General features: G+C 40.9%; 1 protein-coding gene across 1 annotated transcript in view; it reads right to left on the minus strand.

Annotated features, from left to right (window-relative positions):
• Window positions 1-21,220, minus strand: part of megf6b (multiple EGF-like-domains 6b) — a 94,950-nt gene that overhangs the window by 63,923 nt on the left and 9,807 nt on the right. Inside the window, exon 4 of the mRNA XM_050037256.1 lies at window positions 14,066-14,170. Coding sequence (XP_049893213.1) covers window positions 14,066-14,170 — 105 coding nt within the window. The remainder of the gene's footprint in view (window positions 1-14,065; window positions 14,171-21,220) is intronic.

The following is a 21,220-nucleotide window of genomic DNA, read 5'->3' on the forward strand; positions in this document are numbered from 1 at the left end:
AAGGGCTGTACAGAAAGTTTTACATTTACTTAATGTTTGGATCTTTTCCACCTTCTCTTCTTCCTGGAGCACTCACTGGTTTCCAAAACACCAAGAACTACAAGAAACTTGTATTTACATAGTGAAAGGAGGGCTGATAAAGTTATCGGCCACACCGGCTAATCATCACAATGGGGTCACGTGCTGATTCAGTGCTGAGGCAAGGAAACTGTCCTCACCAACCATAAGAGTCAGGGCATGCATGTGTGTTTCATTTTGGGGCACTCACTTACTAAAGTGCTCAGCTAGCTCAGCATGGGGGTTTCTCAAATGTTTTTCTTGATCCCAAATAAAAGCCATTCAATGGGACTCAGAGTTCAGAGATTTATTTTTACAACGGGGAATGTCCGAAGGCCGACGTACTGAAAGCACCTCTCTCATCACATTCCTCAGTGCTCCCAAACATGAAGGGAGCAGATACACTAAGAGGAAAGAAAAGAGCGTTGCCTTGCTAATAGACTGACAGTCAAACTTTACCCTTGCCCGAGTGAGCAGCATGTGTAAAACAGTTTACTGTACTGTAAATGGATGTTCTCTTTTACAACATGGCCTCATGCAGAACTGCATCCTTTAAACATGACAGATACCATCTGTGTGCCTGCTGCTCCCTTCTGTCAACGTCAGTCACTTAACGGCTTGACGAGCAGCAGTGATGATAGCAGTTACCCCACATCTTCAAATAGGGTTAGATGTCATGTCACCTTCCTGCTGTTCATTACCAGTGACTTTGAGGTCGCTCTAAAATGGCACAGACTGGGTCCACATGCTGGCTTGACCTTTGACCTCTCTGCCCCCATGCGATCTTCAGCACAGGGGAGACAGAAGACAGAAGTCCCCACTGTCACTTAAATCAGCTTGAAGCGACGGTTCAACCACAAATCAATAATACATATTTTCCCTCTTACCTGTAGTGCTATTTATCAATCTAGATAGTTTTGGTGTGGTTACTGAGTGTTGGAGATATGGGTCACTAAGATGTCTGCCTTCCCTCCAATATAATAGAACTAGATGTCTTTCGACTTGTGGTGCTCAAAGTGGCAAAGAAAAAAAATTAAAACACTCAGCAACAATTCCTTTTTCCAGAAATCATGACCCATTTACTCAAGATAATCCATAGACCTTGTTGTGAGTAGTTTCATACAGGTACTTTTTCTTGTCTACCACACAACACCTGCCAACCATATCACCACGCAGAAGGAAGTGTGCATCTACTCATGAATAAGAGGCTGGTGCTTGTGACAGCGTGAGATGTAAACAATAAAGGTGTCCTCCTCAGCTGAGCTGCAACGTATGATCGAACACTGTATCATTGCATGTTGCATTCAAATATAAAACCACTGTGAGTGACAGCAAAGTCCACCCCAACATGCCACTAATGTGTTAACTGGGTTTTGACATCTGGGAGGCATGAACCACCCACATTTTTGGTCACATTTGGCCTTAATGTGCTTCAGTGGTGGTTGGATGACTAAGAGGGAAGAATCCTTGCCTGCATGACAGACATGTAAAAATTAAAAAAGAAAAAAAAACATGTTTGTGAGCAGAAAATATGCACATTCATCAAAATTCAACAAACATGGATCAGTTGGAGCGTTGCCCCCATGGCCTGCTTTAAGAATTTACTGTGTCTATATTTGTGTGAGGTGAGAGGAGGGGTGACAAACGGCAGGTTTCAACAGGCCACTGGCCTGTGAGTCTGAGGAAAGGCCACCAATAACTTAAAGTAATTGCAAAGTAGGACAGCTATTAGAGGAGAAACATCTGAAATCCCCCTCGCTGACTGCAGCCATACACGCAAACTCATCCCTGTCTTTCGAAAAACTGGAGCACATAGTTTCACGAAACATGACACTTCCTGGAAAGCTGTTCGACTCAACACAGACAGACAGCGAGAGACGGAAAGACGCAGCAGGAAAGAAGATGTGAAATCAGATGCGAGGGGTCTTATGTGATGACCAGATTACCTGTTAGATTTTTCTACAGCTATCTTTGTCTTTCACACAGAGTTCTTGACCAGACGACCCCGGTTCAAGTCTGTGTACTTCAAAAGGTTCTGTGCAGCTCATGTGTCCTTTAACAAGACAATGAAATTCCAGAACAGCTCCAAGGTTGCTGTCCTAACCTTGCAACCACGCTAACAAGCATGCAACTTCAAAAAGCAGCTCAGAAATAGACCTGGAATAACCAGAATACTGAAAATATCTACACCATTGAAAATCTGGACCACATTCTATAAGTTTTGTCTCATACCTTATCAAAAATATAAGTACTTATTATGCACATCAGTCCCTACAGGATGTTATGGATCTAACCAAATTATTGAACCATTATTGAAGCTTTAAAATGTAAGCAGCATTTTCATATTGTAATTACAGGTGGAGAAAACTACTTCAAGTACTGTTGAGTAGTTAATCTTTAACAGTGCATTATATAAGTTGTTCTGATGTTTTGTGAGTGAAGTCTTCATCTGAAAAACAACCCCAAATTTCAGCTTCAGGAGCAAAAGTAGCATATTTTCCTCTGAGATTAAATAGGGTAGAAGTTAAGCAGCATTAACTGATAATATTAAAAGGTAGAGGCACCTCAAAATTGTGCTTAAGTACTTGAGTAAATTTACTTAGTTACTTTCCGCCCCTGTCAATATGTAATTGTGACTCGTGTGATCCGAATTTAAAACATCTTAATCAAAGGTTCAGAAAAGTTTCCCTCAGACGTGTTATCATGTCTGCCTCTTTCACGAGGTGTTTGCTCAGAGTCAGATCTCAGAGTGTTCCCACTGTGCCATTTCTCAGCACCTCAGGCCACCAGACTGTGGAGGACTCGCGTCATGCACCGACAAGCTTCATAGAAATAACTGACCTCATTATTTAGAGCTTCGGTCAACTGTTTATAAGCTTAACTAAAACTCTGAAGACATCATTGTCACTACTTGGGTGTTAATCTCTCTGGGAGAGACTAAAGGAGGAGACTCTGTTACTGGTAAAAATCAAGAGGCAGCTTCCATCTCTGCTCTGTGGTGGAGTCGGGGTTATAAAAACATGCATGTGTATTATTGATGCCTAAACTGTAAAATTTTATTGTAACAAAGAAATCTGCTTTGCTTGCATTGTTCATGTGTGTTGGTTTGTTGTTTTAAAAAGAAAAAGAGAGGAATTTTTGTAAAAATGAACAAAAAAGCGCATTTTTAGTTGTTGTTTTTTAAAATATATATTTTATATTTTTTTCCGTTTCTAAAGGATTACAAGATATTTAGCCCGAAGCCTCTCAACACCAGCGGTGCAACCTTTCCAATAAAATATCCCATTTTCAATAAAATATCAACAGACATAAACTATACAAAATGGCAGTATAAATCAGATTTAAGACCCTTTCCTACTAAACAAAAACTAACGTGGCTTCTGTCTTCAGTGAGAAATGTTACAATTGGTATTCATTCCAAGGACGAATGACTCTGCAGTAGTCATGGGTATTTATCAGCTCCAGCTCCAGTAAGCGGTGTTGAAAACATGACACCGGGGTGGACACGCTAATTTTCACCCCTTTTCATCCCGATGCAGTGACTCATGTCGCCTCTGACGGTAACTTCTGTGACTCTTTGCTCAGCCACAAATTCCTTCCGTCTGCAACACTGCTCCAACGTTGTTCCAAATTAGTCGGCACCGAGTATTAAAGAGAGACTGAATAAGTGACAGATATAAAACTAGGATTACCGCCTTGTAGTTGTGTGCCTTTGTGCACCAGTTAAGTTGCTCTTGCAGTTTACATCCATGTCTGTGGAAACATGGATGCTTCACACACATTTCCCCTGACAGCACAATCAACACAGTTTCAGGGTGGACACCCAAGATTAGTGTCACCATCTGACCAAATATCTCCCCTTCTTTTCCTGAGATAACGGCCAGAAAAGCTTTTTTATGCAGAATATTATGATGTCAAAGTAAAGCTGCCCTTTGACCTTCTGGATATAAAGTGTCATTGGTTCATCAATATGTCCAATTAGACATTGTGGGAAATGTTGTCATAATTAGTGTGTGAATTCTTGAGTCATGGCCAAAAACATGTTTTGTGAGGTCACACTGACCTTGACCTTTGATCTTTGACCACCAAATTCTAATCAGTTTATTGTTGAGTCCAAGTAGATATTTGTCTCAAATTTGAAAAAAATTCCCTCAAAGTGTTCTTGAAATATCACATTCACGAGACTGAGACAGATATAAGGTCATAGTGACCTTGACCTTTGACCACCAAATTCTAATCAGTTCATCGTTAAGTCAAGTGAATGTTTCTGCCAAATTTAAAGAAATTCCCTCAAGGTGTTCCTGACATATCACGTTCACAAGAATGGGACGAACGGACAATCCAAAAACATAACATCTCTGGCCGCGGCTATCACCAGCGCAGAGGCATAGAAAGAAGGAACCACCATAACATTTTCACTGGCCTCCATGCTGCTTTCTACTGTTTACTAATCCTGTGTTCCAACCCATTTGTGATGTTGAACATGACACACCAGAAAAAAACATACTTCCCTACAGTCAAGGAAAAAGGAGTCTATCACCTATTTTCAGCAGTTTTTCCCATGTTTAAAAAACCTGCGTATATGCGCAACTTTTAGTAGAAAAAGGGTATAACAAACTTTATTTGATCTTGGTGGATGAATGCGAGTAACTCTACAAATGGTATGACTGATATAGTAACATTTGCACTGACTAAAAGCTTCAAAGACAACATGGCTGCGACTGAGAGAGCACGGCTGGGAGCCTGCTTTGAAGCAACATTACAGAATAAAGATAATGATGATAGCTATCAGCAGAGGGTCTGTCTTGAGTGATGTCTAGAACAAGCTGGTCCCCCTGGCATTGCAGTGACCCCAAACCCAGCCAAGAAATGAGCTTACAGCTCTGAAATCATTTGCAAAGAGCAAATAAATGAGACGCAATTACTGTAACGGAGAAAGAGCTCTTTCAGGCAAAGATTTCATAGACCAACAAACAAAAGTCTCATAAACACATGTTAAACCTGTGGGAAAGGAAAAAATACAGTATTCTCCCATATCGGGTTACGTCTATTGGAAAATATGTTCCCTCTGCTATCAAGGATTTAACTTGGGTATCACTGACTCCTTACTCCTCCTCCTTACTGTATATTCGTTTCAAATAACTCTTAATAAAGCTGTTACACAATCCATCATTTTAATGTATTTAAGATAATGTTAATTTAACTTTCACCCCAGAACTGGACACAAGAGGCAGCTTTACAAGACATTTCAAGATTCTTGTACTAAGATGGTAAAGTTTCATGTTACATAAAGCGCCTGGCTGTTCTTCGGTTCATCTGTCTGTCTGTTTGTCTGTGGCTGAACCCAGATGTCAGCTGGTATGAAGACATCTGCCCTGCCAGAGGTCTAAAAGCTTTGGAAGCTCTTGATCCAAGAGGATACCACTTGTCTACTGATGACAGGCTGGATACCGAGTACATCAGGCAACAAGTGACGAAATCCCACTGGATAAAGACAAGATGAAGAGTTTTAAAGGACCTCAGAGCAAAAACAGAGAGAATACCTCACACGCACAGGTGCATGGCTGTAAAAAAGGGTTGCCAGTTCTTTTATAAGTTCATTATATTTATTGGTAATTAAATTAAAACTTATAAATGTGAAGCTAAAGATGCATAAATATTTCTCTGGGACAGTGGCCTAGCAACAACCCCACAACCAGTGTTATGCATTAATACGCTCAAAGAGTGAGCTCATTCAACTCTGAAATTTTTGGTAAATGGTGAACCGAACTCATCAGTTTGCAAGTTATTAACTGAACATGAGCGTTGTTCACTCGTTAACAACTTCAGGCACCAGAGGACTTACAGCACCCTGCTGCCACAACACAACACCAGCATGGCTAGCACTAATGGCAATTCAGACAACGCAGCTACTGGTACTGCTGAAGCCAGCTCATATGGATATTTGAAGGACTTTTGTGTACAATCAGTGAAGTACCAGTGGAAAAAACTCAAATTTATATGCAAATTGTTTCCCATCAGGTCTGAAAAAACAAGTTCAAACATCAAACAGCCATGTTTGCTATAAATTTGAAACAGCACATTGAGGTGAAGCACCCGACCAGTCTTAAGAAATATCAGCGAGTGCACGATGATCAAAAGAAATCAATAACAAAGGACAAAACCACAACTGAAAAGCCACTAAGTTCTTTCACCGAGATCAAATCCACTTCATTTTTGCCTTGTTTCACCCTTATTGCGTTCTCTATAATGTGTGCTCTTTAGAACTGAAATTTCAACACATCTTTCAGCTATAGCAACTGTAACGAAGCCAGTGGTGGAGGCCGTGCCAGCTCGCTTAGTGGCATAAATCTTAGATTTTATGTTATTGAACTGCTGCATAATTTGTTTCAGGCAGGGTAAATTAAATTTCCATTGCATCTACAGTATACTGCACCTCTTTATTCACATTCTGCAATATATGATGCATTGCTTAATTGGTAAAACATACAGGCACATTGGTTTTACTTGACTTTTTAAAGAAATCTCTGACTGTGATTCTATAGGAGTATACAGTGACTCATTTAGTTTGGGAAGTCGGCAGTGGTAGGTGGAGAAGGCTCTAAAAATTGCTCAGAGCAGCACGAAGAAAAATACAAAATACAGAAAATATCTCCTGTAAAACAACCGAAATTGTTGTATCATTGACAGAAAACGTGTTCATGTGGGACTCCTTCACTCAAAAGAAAAAGGGGAGTGAGAAAAAAGGGTTAAAGGGTGCTGAAATACTAAATAATTAATGCCATCAAATGTTTCAACATGTCTTCGTTAAAAGCGCTGCAGTCAAAAAAGTAATTTACACAAGTACAATGACTTATCTTCAGAAGTCTCCATCAGTCATGTCAGATTATACTACTCTAAAATGATCTATCTTACCATATGATAGTATCTTGGTTTGGAAAGTATGAAGCTGAGGCAGGTGACCCATTCAAACATATGGGATTTATTGTCTTTGCAAGTACAAGAAGAGCCTCTGGGCATCGGCCCTCACTTTAGCACCGAGTTAAGACACAAATACAAAACAGTAATTATTGCCTTACACTTCTCTAAGACACAGTGCTACTAAAAATCAAAACATATGACAGCTTCAGACAACTATTGACAGCAAGGCACTAATTAGCTCCTTTGAATGCTATAAACACACCATTTGCTGCACACAAATACAGACAGACCACATCAAAAGCACTCTGAGGGGCTATCACCACATGTGACTACAGAGGAATGCTTACATCGCCATCTAAACAAGTCAAAAGATGAGTGAATCTTTGCGGCTCCACACATTCGTCCTCAGCCACATCCTCTACTGTGGCTTCAGCTTTTACGTAAACATGACGGTAAAACAGGCGGTGACTGACAGTTGTGTGCAGCATGTGGACCACAGCAGTAACTGAATTATAACAGCAGCTTGTGTGAGTAGCGTGCTCTCGTCTACACAACACGGTTATTTATCAAGAATGTGACAGAGTTACAACAAAATGGTATTTGCCTGACCACCACAGTGTTCTTCGTAATGGCTGCACTATATATCAGAGCTGTCACTCTTTTAAAAGAGTCATTCATTAGAGATGATGTTATTGCTCCTTCTCCAATGAGCCACTTTGTACTCAGCCTGCAGCTCATTCCCTTCACCCTCAGGACTCTTGACACTGAAGTGACCTGTATTTGGCACATGCAGGACCTCAATAAAAAGCAACAGCTGTCTGTCCATTCCTGCCTGTGTCCAACTCCCATAATCCCAAGTGCTGCCCCGCACCCTTCATCCAGCGGCCTATTCTATGCCAATCACAGGGCAATAGAACTGCCTGACAGTTTATGGACTGATAGCCTCCAATAGAGGGAGTGTCAGGGTGTGGGGGTCTGCTGCAAAGGTCTCCACCAGCAAGGGCCCCTAGGTGCCTATTGGTGACAGCTATCATTCACAATGCATAACAATGCTGGCGGATCTTGAATGTGTAGAAAGGGGAAGGGGGGAGTTGATGTCTATACTGATATCAAACAGTGTGGCTCAGGAGCCGTCTGGAAGCAAAACTAAAAGGGATGGGAACTGATATAGTGATGGGATAAAAAGGCCCCAATCCATTTGTTATTTTTACCCCGACCCCTCATTTCCCTGTGCTCCTTTGCCACTAGGAGCAGATTTAGAAGGGGTGTTGGTTGAAATTTTCCCCAAGATCCTGATACTCCATTGGTAGTCGTCCATGGCGTTTATGTGAACAGACACAACTATGGCACATGGTATTATCACAATGACATTTGCCATTTATCTGATGGTGAAAGAAAAGCAGTGACGCATGCTATTTGGTAACAACTTTAACATCGCGCTATCATCAATCAAACAAGTCATCAAATAAAAAATAAATTTCTTCTAGGGCTGTCCCGAATACCATTTTTTAACATTCGGACCTTCGGCAGAATTTATATTTGAATATTCGTTCGGGGGGGGGGACTCCGGGGTTTTTCGGACCTAATTGTATTGCACAGCGGCGACCGGATCTTTGCTCTCAAACCACAAAAAAAATGTGATGGAACAACAGTCTCCTTCAGTACATTATTCTATGCTTTCTTTTGATTTTCACATTGGCTAGTCATCCTGTTTAATTTGTCTTCTGATTAAATCGGAACCGTTGAAACAAGTTGTAGGAAGCCTCTGCAAGTAATTGGTTGCTGGCAGACACTCTGTGCTGCAATAAAATGGTTAATCAGCAGTGCCGTGCACTGTAGAGCCGATGCACTGTTGGTTCTGCCGGCCTGAATAGAATATAATGTCTATAGCCTTACTGTTGTGTACAGCCTTATAGACTGAGCTGAGTAGTGATGCGCGGGTCAACCCGTAACCCGCGGGACCCGCAAATGGACCTGCGGGTCGGGCAGCAGTGATCGTCTGTTAAATCGGTCTGTAAATGATATTTTGACATTATTGGCTATTACTGTCATGGCATCCGAAGGTACTGATGCGTTGAGCAGGTGACAGTCCGCGGTCGTTTTCAAAACACACTTGTGTCACGCACTCCAAAAGAAACTTGTTGAAACTTTAAACAATAATTTATTGTACAAAACGGGGGAAACAAACGTTGACAAAAACGGTTCCATAATTCATATTAAATTCAAACTTTAACGAAAAAACAGCTACAAGTTAGAGGGAATAGTGATAAAGTGGTAAAACTTGGCATTGATCCACAGCCTCAGACGGATGCGCTCAAGCGTGCCCTGCCTTTTTAACAATGCAGTTTAAAAGTTTTGATTTTTATTGATAACCTACATTTACAACAACAAAAAGACTACATTTAGCACCAATATATATATATATATATAAAAAAGGAAATAAAGAAAACGAATATCGAATACCAAATTTTCATAACGAATACCTACCCATAGAAACGAATATTCGAATATCCAAATATTTGGGTACAGCCCTAATTTCTTCATCAACAGGCCACTAGCAGTGCTCTGTAGGCTAACGTTAGCAACACATGCTCTGCAATGCCAGTCTGGACTGATATTAGAGAAGCGGTAACAAGTGCAGCAACTTCACTGCTGGACTTTAGTTAAATTTTGGGTGTCATATGCCATCAAAGTGAGGGGGCAACAAATGGGCAAAATATGTCAAACTGCAGGACAGTTATGGACAAATATATAAATATCAGTGTCACATTAGCTAGCTAGCTAGTTGGCTATTGAGACATCAGCATGCCAGTAACAGTTAGCAATTTTTTTGTTACGCTTGTTATAAAGAAACAATCATAATACAGACACCTTGAATGGAGGACTGAATATCTTATGACAAATTTCCTGTTGCCCGTGTTAAGTAAACATCTTTTGATGTATTACTTTTTAGTCCCCTAACCTAACCCTAACCCTAGCCCTGACCCTGACCCTGACCCCTATTCCAACAGCAATCAGGACACCCTACCCCCAGGCATAAACGCACAAAATGGACGGGTAGGGCTTTATGGTAGGGGCAAGGGGTGTATTGGGATTAAGCTAAAGATAGTTAAGTGAACTTTCAAGATTTAGAAAGCTAAGAACTGAATGAAGACAATGAAAAAAAAAAAATAATGGATGAAAAATATCTACTCACTTCAAGCTCCTTTGTCTAAAATGGCTTTACTAGTAAGGCCAGAAGCACATAGTGTGTGTCTCATTGTAACTTTGTTTGAAACCTCAAATCTCAAGACAGTAGAGTTGTGCCAGAACCCCTACTGTAATTCTGAAGCTGGAAAAACAACTCAAGTGTCATTCAAAGATTTTATCGCTCAGTATTTATGTTTTATTTGATATTTTAAAATGAGAGGATGAATAAAAGCATTAAAATGTGGCAAAGGGATGTGCAAAACTGTTTGGTTTTTGACAGCTCTGTGTATTTTCTTAAGCCAAAAATGCTGAGGAGAGAGTTGTTTTTTATTTGATTAGATTTAATTATTTATTTTCACACTGATAAAAATGGAGCTTCTTCCAAAAATGGGTCTGATGTGTAAATGATCTGGTATCTTAGTAATATCAGAAACAGGAACTCATCCTTTACATCTTGTCAGATCTTAGGAACACAGAAACTGAATAAGATGTTTTCTTCTTTTTCTTTGTCTCGTACTGCATGAGGCATTATTTTGACAGTTTCCAGATAAACTGAGCATCCAGACAAACAGCTTTGATATTTCCTTTTGTGCCTGCATTGTGTCAGTTAACAGACGCATAATCACACGTGTCTGCCTGTTGCACTAACACATCTTTCACCTACTGCTGATATTCGGGGGACTTTGAAAGACTTATTATTACCATTATAAAAGCACCAACTGCACTGAAAGAGAGTATTTATTCCAGTCAAGAGACCTCAGGATAATGTTTGTTATTTTTCTACAAAGAAGTTAGGGTTTACTGAATGCCTCAGGATTTTAGAGTTATAGTCTAAGTTTTAAGATTTAGGTTTAAGGGAGATTAAGGGACCTTAATCTCACTGTGTGCACTGGCCCTCACCCCACCACTCTATATCATGATATATCGTTATGTGTTTAAAGTCTTTCTACGCATGACGTGATTTTGCCAAGTAGGAAATTGCTAAAAATTCCTTTGTGCTTCTTCAGAGCTAACCCATTTTACCAAATTGAAGGAAGTAAAATTTAACAAAATCCTCAGAAACACTGAACCAGCGTTGCCAGGTGTACGATAATTATCGTATTTGTACGATAATTTGGCCCTCTGTACGATTATTAATCCCAAAGAGGCCTGAAGGCATCTGCTCCCATGTGACATGTTTCCAGCCAATCACACTTTGCTTAGCGTGAGACACGGGTGACGTTTGTCTCTGAACAATGAGCACGATTGGCTAAATGGTCAGCTGTACCCGCCCCACGAGGCGCTAGGACCCGTCAGGAAGTTGAGCGAGAATGAGATTCAAAACAGAAGAAGAAGAGGAAAAACAGAAGAAAAATGGAAAAAAAGTAAACCAAAAAAGTAAACACTAGAGTGACTATATTTGCCTATAGCGCATCAGTAGTATTGTTATTTTGGTTATGACGGATGTACAATAATTTCCCTCAAAATACGTTAATTTTGAGTCTCTGGTACGATAATCCTATATTTCCCACCTGGCAACGCTGCACTGAACAAAAACCTTACAAGCTACTGCAGGGTTAGTGAGTTAGCTTGCTAACTAGGTAGGCTATGCTAACGAGTAAGCTTGCCAATAGGCTAAAATATTGTTTATTAACATTAAGAGTAAGGATGATGTCATTTTGCAGTTGCAAACACCTGCAAAGGACACATTTTCCCTCCTTTTTCATAGCCTATTCAAAACTATTTTTTTGCAAGACTGCAGTGCTCGTGTTTATCCAGGACCATTACTGCCATGTTGACCCTCGACAATTTGTCTGTTGATCCAGAACCATCATCCTCATCTTTATCCTGGATAACTTAATTGCCATGTTGATCGTGAATAGAATTGCTGATGTTGATCCAGGACCATTACTGCTATGCTGATCGTGACATGAGCAAATTTTCCGAATCAGTGTGTTGATTATGATGGCCCTGATCAAATCTATCCAGGATCAAGATGGAAAGAAGGAGGGAAAATATGTTAACTGTAGGAATTTGTAACTGAAAATTCTATTATTTGTTAGTGAACACTTTACTTGTTAGCATAGCCTACCTACTTAGCAAGCTCATTCCCTAACCCTGCTTTAGTTTACATGGTTTTTGATCAGTGTTACTGAGGATTTTATTTAATTGTACTAGCTTAACTCTGAAGAAGCACAAAGGACTTTTGAAAGAAGCACAGGAACAGCACACTGATGATGTCAGCGGGCTGTGTTTGGTTGATTGCAGTGTTGGTCCAGGAAGACAGTGTGGGATGTTGATCCAGTGGCATGTCCTACTTTGCAAAATCACTTATTGCGTGTTTCTGTGTAAAATTTCCTGTAAATCTATATTGTAAATTTTGCTAATCAGCAAAGATTCAGCAAATGGCCTCAGACCTCCACAAAGGGCGACAAATGGTCTTAAGCAGCACCATAATGGGCATGTGTGTTCATGGACCCACTGTGCTTGTGATTAACTCTTTTATTCAAGCGTTAAGTAATCAGATGTATGCCAGGTCAGCTTAGCAACCACAGAGAGCTCTGATCATATAGAGGGGGCTGTCAGCGCTGCAGTTCCCATAGCTTGATCATAAGTCTCATAAAAGCCAATAAGGAGGTGACTGTATAGCTAAAAGGTGTCATGGAGCTACATCTGTTGAACCAGAGAAAATCACGTGTGGATGAAAAAGCTAGATGAACGTGGGAGATCCTGAATGCTGCCCAGAGAGCGTGAAGTCAGACCAGACCATGGTGACAAAAGGAGACTGATTTTCAGTTGTCACCGCAATTTGAACTTGAGTTATGCAACAGAGTCTGAAGTGTCTAGGAGGGCCTGATTTGAGGGAGAGATGGATGATTCTGGTAAAAAGTTGACACTCTGAGGAATTTCCTGTCGTGTGGTGTTATCAGAAGAACAACAGAGCCCTCCGCTGTTTTACTTCAACATCTCAAATTCAACAATGGAGTTGCTGATAAAATACTTGGGCTGGTGGTAAAGAAGCCAACTGCTGATGTGAGGAGATTCTCATTCACTTGTAAAGAAAGCCGATCACTCAGAGAGTTCAGAGGAGAGGCTTGGAGAGCTGATTGAAATGGATCAGAACTGAAGGCCCCAGCAAAGAGCCAGAAAGGTGTTTTTAATCAAATTGCAAGCTGCTATCAGTTTCAATCTGTCTGTGAAGAGTTTTTATGATTCCTGCTTTTACTCTAACAACATACTGCATCCACTAACAGTGATGGAAAATGGATGTGTGCATCATTAGTCATTAGTCATACTTCTACTGTTATTATACACATATGACTATTGTCACACATGTATACTGCCAGATATTAATACATACTTTTAACATATTGTACCACAGTAGCCAGAACTATAACTATAATATTATTACTTTCAATAATGTTGTTGTAAGCTACTGTCATTACCTGCACCTCTCTTTCTCTCTCTCTCTCTCTCTCTCTCTGTCTCATTGTGTCATGCGGATTACTGTTAATTTATTATGCTGATCTGTTCTGTACGACATCTATTGCACGTCTGTCCGTCCTGGAAGAGGGATCCCTCCTCAGTTGCTCTTCCTGAGGTTTCTACCGTTTTTTTCCCCGTTAAAGGGTTTTTTTTGGGGAGTTTTTCCTTATCCGCTGTGAGGGTCATAAGGACAGAGGGATGTCGTATGCTGTAAAGCCCTGTGAGGCAAATTGTGATTTGTGATATTGGGCTTTATAAATAAAATTGATTGATTGATTGATTGAAAAAGAGTAGCTTTGTGTAACTGTGCATTGTGTGACAGTTTCTACATCATTACCCTAACGAAAATAAAAATGGAGCACAAACAAATATAAAAAGAAGAAAAGAAAGAGAGATTTTGACTATAAGACATAGTCGGGATGTTTCTACTCACCATATTGGCAGCTGGGTCCGTTGAACCCTGAAGGACAGTCACAAAGCTGGGTGGATCCCGCCCGACACTGACCCCCATTGAAGCACACGCCGTAGCTACACACCGCTGCACATGTACATGTGGATGGACAGAGTGGTAGAAAAAGACAGAAAAAATAGTAAGTGAAACAGAAACACCTGGCTGTTGTCAGTAAATGTCAACATCTTCAGTTTCAAACACTGACCTCTTTCTATCAAAGCCTTATCATCGGCCTGTTCACTCCTGACTAAAGAGGAACCTTGATTCTCCTCCATTCACACTAACCAATGTCAGAGGAATCCGCCACTTGGCTCTTTGAGCAGACGTGCAGGCTCAAGGCCAAGTCTAAGAAATTTCTAAACTACATTTTCACAGTATCACTGTTTTTTTAACATGAGTGGCAGCTACAGCTTGGATAACCTTTAATGGCCGGCTCCATTATTTATTTATTTATTAGGTTTTTATATCATTCTGTAGTTTCCCAGTGATATTCCCTAAGTATTAAAATCCCAAAATCTAGTTTTTGATCCAAGTAGGTATGTTTTAGCTGAAAATGCTATTTTCCCAAGGCCTTCTAAAATGTTTTTTCCACGTGACCTGACGTAGGTGTCTGTACGATATTGTTGCTACATATAAACCCACATACTGCTGTGGACGCCAGAGGCCTGTACTACGAAGTAGGGTTTTGATCTAGCGAGGTAACTTCAGGGTTAACTCAGAGAATCGGCTCACAGCCTTTCAACACCCCAACCCCTGACCAATTACATCACTCAAGAAAAAACTATCCGTGGAAAAAAGTTCTGAGTCTCGGGTAAAAAAGAGTAGCGTATAGGTTGTTATAGGTCAGTAGAATCATTTCATTGTTCCAGGTCTATTTCCACTGGTTTTTAAACAGAGCTTCTAACAAACAAAGAGATTGTTTACACACTAAACACATGATGTTAGCAGCATTTTAACTTCTGCAAAGTTTATTCTAGTCCGCAGTGATAGTGTTGCTATGTAGCTCATTACCTAGGCTACTTTCCCACCCTTTACTTCAGTAGCAGAAACAGTCTGGCATTACGTTTAAGTGCTTCATGTGACATATTCAGAGTAGTTTTATCATTATCCAACGGAAAAGCAAAAAATATTCTGTACTGATGTCATATAATTTAAGTCTCCGCCGACCGATAGTTCTTTCAATATTTCTACATTTTTTTTATTTCTCAGTTTCGTTTACATTCCACCTCATTGACAATTTACTGCCTTGTAGTCCCAGACACTTTTGGTACCCCTTCATCTTATATGACATGAGGTAGCCTATTTCATTCATGGTTCTGATGATGTCACTAGAAATCAGCACCCCCGTCTCTTTAACATGAACGCGCTCATGGCTGGATAGCAAAACCAAGAGTTAACTGAACTAGTTGATAACCAGCTTTGTAGTACCCGTTATCCAGATGGCCAATATTAGGGTTAGTCAAGTCAGATAACGAAAAGATATCGTGAGTAAGTTGAACTGGCTTCATAGTACAGGCCTCAGGTTAGTTTGGTTCCGGAAGTCACACAATAATAAACTCCTTGTGCTGTGAGGTTAAATTACTGTGTCTGTCAATGAAGTCTGGTGGATTTGAAAGGAGCATGTGTAATGGATTCAGTATCCCGGCACAAAAGGCTGTCTAAAGGCAAGATAATGCAGTAAAATAATTTTTATATAGCATACACTTAAACCTTTTTTAGGAGGCTAAAATACATTTTGCTGCTGCTCCTGTCCACATCCACCAGACTCCTTTCACAGAGACAGTAATTACCTACTAATTACCACTAGCTCTGATTGTTTTTTGTTATTGTGTGACATTCGCAACCGAACTATCGTGGCGTCCACAACAAGTGGCAACAGCAGGGTCAGCACTGTAACCTACAGTTACATAAGGTCAGTCAGTGGTTCAGTGGGAGTTTCTGTTTGGAAAAACATGTACAAGAACACAGACTGACCCGCCCTTTAAGGGAAAGTGGCCTCTTTTCCCGCCTGCTTTGAGAATGTTACCTAAGAATGACCTTGATTGATTAACTGAGCTTTGATCATTGTCGCAAACAGTCATCATACAGATGTGCATGAGTGAGTCATGGGACAAAATCTGAGAGCCACAGGGCGATCGTGGCTCATCCATCTCTTGTAGCCGGCGGCCCCGTGTCCATAAATCCCTGCGAGTCAAACTTCTCAAGCTCGTTAAGACGTGAAATTCAAAGAATCCGGGACGTATAAACTAGGTAGCTCTGAACATGTGAATCCACCTCGGAGGTGCACCATCACATTCCCCACGCCAGCACAACACTCACATTAATCATGACAGTCCTTCACCTAAAAATGTGTGTGTGAGTGCGTGTACAGTACATGTGTGCTGCAGTCTCCCTGGCTGTGTGCTTATCTGATGTGTGTTGAGGCTAATATCCCTGTGAAGTAAGACACAGCTGTTTAAGCCAGGCCTGTTGTTTGCACTCCTCTGAGCTGAGTACAGTGATGACAGGCCCAGAGGATTGATGTCTATCATTGCTCTTCCAGACTGGCAACATGTGGACACTGGGAGTGAAAAAACACGGTCCAGCTAATCACAAGAGGAATTTAAATGCCAATCGTTCCCTCAGATGATTGTGAAGAAACCCTCTGGATGCCAGTTTAACTGTGCGTCTTCTGCCAGATATGCATTTTTCTTCCCATCTAATCCAACCAGAAGCGGCATGACCAATCATCACACCAGGCGCTGCCGGTCTGATGCCAGTTATTGACCATATATGGTCATAGCGAGGGTATCAATGGGCTCAGAGCAGCTCAATCAAACACAGCGTGAACTTTATCTAATCCCCAATGATTTTTTTCTTTCCTTTATCCCTTGAACCCTTCAGTGCGTCTGTATTGCACTGAACTTGTATGTAAACAACATGGGCACAACAAAGAAGATGTATTTTCTACACAACATATCAACCTTACATAACCTACCTACATACAGGTGGGATGCTAAATCAATGCATTGAGAGGAATATTTTACCTTAATGTGACTTATATATGATGACTGCTGCATTTACGGGAAGTTTTGTGTGGAGGGCAGCCCGCACTGTTGAACATCCATCTACTATAAAGGAGTTTCACAAGAAACTGTCGCCATGTTTTCCCCAGAGTATCTAAACTTGAAAGGTTTGCAAAGCTTGATATATTTACGTGTATCAGCCGAAACAATTTAGATAATTGAGTTGATAATGATCATTTAAGTAAGCTATATGGAAAAAATGCCAAAATCTGCTGGTTCTAATATGTTAAGATTTGCCACTTATGTTAGTCAGACTAAAAGAAAAAAATCAAATTGACGACACTTGCTGCGTTCCAAATTGCACAATTTTTCCTTTTACTTTCAGTATGAACAACAGCTACCCTTACCAAGTATGTGCTGCAACATGGAATATGTGTAGTCATAACATTGCACCTTGAACTTTGACCCTCTTGCTCATATATCCGTTGCAGTGCAGCGTGAGCTGTCATCTGTCTGCAGCTCAGTTGATGTGATCTATTTTACACACTATGCACTGGGACATACAAAGCATTTTCTGGAATACTAAATAGTAAGGTAGTGTACGTGTTGAAACACACTAATTATCTTGAGTTTTAGGAAACTGTGGCAGCTGCTGAATAAAGCAGTTTCACATTAAAAATAAATGGTTCTCCAATGCTGTGCGACTCATTGTGAAGAGGCTGCTAGCCCAGCTCCTGCTAATGTCTGATCACCTTTTTCTCTGATAACTTAAGATCTAGATGTTCAGGAGTTTTTTACTGGGAGACGAATTATTCGCAGTGGTCTCTTTCTCTCCAAAACAAATGGGCTTGGGTATTTAAATTGCTAAAAACACTGAATAAAGCAGCTAAATGGTGAAAATCTATGTTTTTCTGGTGCTGTTCGACATCGCGTGTCATTTGCTCAGCTTGTGTCTCTGATAACTTAAGATCCAGACGTCAGATGACTAAAATCCTTCATCTGGTTAAAACATACAGTTAAAAATGACCAAGATCTAAAAAGTTTATGATAAAAATGTGGCTTAAAACTATAGAAAAAGTCCATTTATGATAGCTTCTGGCAGATAACCACAAGCCTGATGCATGCACAAAGGGGATATGACACCACTGACAGGCAGCAGCTACCACATGACATGGACCATGCCCTGGATTAAAACTACAGATTTCTCTGGGTTTGAACATTGTTGTAATGTTTTGAGATAATGTAAATACATAACTCCACAAAATAAATAACATTGCTCTTGTCGTTTTCAGACTTTTTAATGCGGAAAAGTTACATATCTTTAAAAAGAGGTACAATTAAAGGGGACAACTGATCAGCAGAGGAAACGAAAAGATGCCTCAGGCTGTGAAAATATATGTTGAATTAAGTTATCTACACTCTGGCTTCAACTGCGTCATGAGCAGTGGGGAATAGCATAACATTTCTAGACAAAAGAGGAGGACATGAAGAAGTGATTTCTAATAATCACAGATGAGCCCGAGTAATTTTATCCAGTAGATTCACAGGACTCCTCGGAGACCAGCACTCAGCCTAAACATCCGCCTGTCATCTGGCTCCATCCTCAGACACCTGCTCAACAGTTGGACCATCCGGGGAAGTCTACAACAAATAACCCCTGCACACACACTATACTGTATACACACTCAATCTAAAACAGGCATCAAGACCATCTCCCTCTCTTGCTGTCTTAAAAAAACACACCAGAAAACATCAGAGGTTTATTAAACTGATGCATATTGTCAAATACACCCATGTTCTTGTGCTCAGTACCGAGCAGACCAAAATCTTGCCCTATCTGTGGAGCTGCTGAAATCCAACTCCAACAGGAAAACCATCTCACTGCTGCTAATCTGCCTGTGATGACTTCCAGTTCCTCAAGACTGTGTGGCTACAGAAGCTATTATGCACTGTAGTGGTTCAACATACAGCTACATAACAATCCCCACTTCTGTGATTATCTAATGTGAGGGGATTTTGGTGTGGTGACAGCTACAGATGACAGACGAGAAGAAAAAAGCATGACTCAGTGGTCAGGTTTGATTGCAAAAAGATCTAAATTCTTTGGGACAATTATATTACAGCCAGCTGTGAGAGATCAAATTAATGAGACATTTCTAAATTGTGGTAAAAAGCTTTAAATGAACTTAATTACCAGCAACAAAGTAAAAGGTCAGATGTCTCTCAGAGTCACTTCAGGGCAGCGTGGCTAAGCGACAACAAGGGGAATGTACATTCCCCCTTCTGAGATGTGAGACACAGGATTGTTGGCAGCTAACCAGGGCATTTTTGGGCCGCCCCCATCCTGAGCCCCTTACGCTGCTTAATCTTCCCTGAAATAATTTCTTAATGTGGCATGCAGCGTGGCATAAAACTCACTCTCATCTGTCGCTGTGAATGCCTCCACTCCATTACAAAGACACCTCCTCTGAGAGGATTAGCAGCTCCCACAAAAAGAGGAGACAGAAAGAGCAGGGGGCAGCGACTCGCGCCGGGAAACTGAAAAACCAACGAGCAGGTGTCACCCTTACAGCTTCTGAGGGGGATGACCACATCAGCACAGAGGAAGCCCAGTGTTTGTTTAGGCTCCGTCAATCTGTTTAACCCCCAGAGTGCGACCAAGAGGGAGACCGTATTTAGGGCAATTCACAGACACAAAGGCCGGCGCTCAGGGCTCCGTTTGGTGCCATAATTGGTACGCGTGGAGCTGAGCACTGTATTTTGAGGCAACAAATCATGCGTTGCTATGCAGAGGAATGTGTCATTTCAAAGAGGGCCAACTATGTGAGATGATCTCTGACAGGTTTCTTTGAAAGACGTTAAATACCATTTGAACTAGAAACTGGGTCTGTTTGACAAAGCAGCAGCAAAAATGCTTTGCAAAAACTGTCTGTTAGAATATCTGGGTCAATTGCTGCACCACAGGTCATATTGTAGGTCCAAATCAAGTAGGAACCTCCAGGCTATAATGAAGCCAATGCTTCAGTGCAAAAAACTGCAGTTCATCTAATGGCCACTTGAGGCTGGCTACAAAACAGAGTCAATCCCATGTTAGAATGCCCGACTTTACAATGGACATAAATTATTTACAGCCTGGTACAAAAAACAGTTTGGGTGTCTATATTTTATTTTATTTATTAGAGTTATGCATATGTAAGGGTGGGGCCACTTGAGTGACAGGCTGTCTTCAAGGTGTTGCAGCAGATTGCAATAGCTTCAATGCCTAACTCGTGGCTTCAAAACAGGAGTCGACAAACCAGTGGGTGACATCATGGTAGCTACATCCATTATTTTAAGATGGTCCAAATTACAGAGATTCCTGTGACAGAAATATATTTTCATCCCTATTTCCAAATATATGGATGAGAATATTGACATTTAGTCACATCACAAAGAATAAACACTATTAAAAACACCTGTCACATGCTCAGCATTTGGCCCTCGCATCCTACATTTCCTCTCTTTTCCTCACTCTAATGCAACAGAGATATGGATAAAACATGATAATGACAGGCATGCCACTCAATCCAAATAGGAAACACATAATACTAATTTAAAAAACAAGCAGCTTGTTCATGCTTTGTGCACAGCGGCATTCACCATCCCGTAATACACCCACATCTTTAACTGGACAGCAATGTGATTACTTAAAAGTCCATGCCCACTTATACTTAAACAAATACAGTACTTCATTCGATACCCACAAAGTGAATGAAGTGGCGTGTAGTATAGCCACTTTAAAACATTTTGTGGCATCTCAGCACACTGAACTGCCAATTCTGTCAACACACTGCGCTCAACTTATCCACACCAAAACTGCACTGATTGAAGCTGCTTCTGCAGGAGTGTGAGCTCTGAGCCGAGGAAAGTTGGTGAGAGTCCACACACACACACACACACACACACACACACACACACACACACACACACACACAGTGACAGGGCTAAAAGTTAGCATCTCACAGCTTACATTACCTAATGGTTGTTAATCTGTCTAAGTGAGCCGCTTCCGTGTCAGTGTGAGTTTGTTGGGACTGCTGAACGGCTTGGTGTTGGATGTTGGCCGCTGCTACTGTGTTAGCTTGTGCCAACC

This window comes from Epinephelus moara, chromosome 24 (assembly GCF_006386435.1).
Source record: "Epinephelus moara isolate mb chromosome 24, YSFRI_EMoa_1.0, whole genome shotgun sequence".
Classification (NCBI taxonomy): Eukaryota; Metazoa; Chordata; class Actinopteri; order Perciformes; family Serranidae; genus Epinephelus; species Epinephelus moara.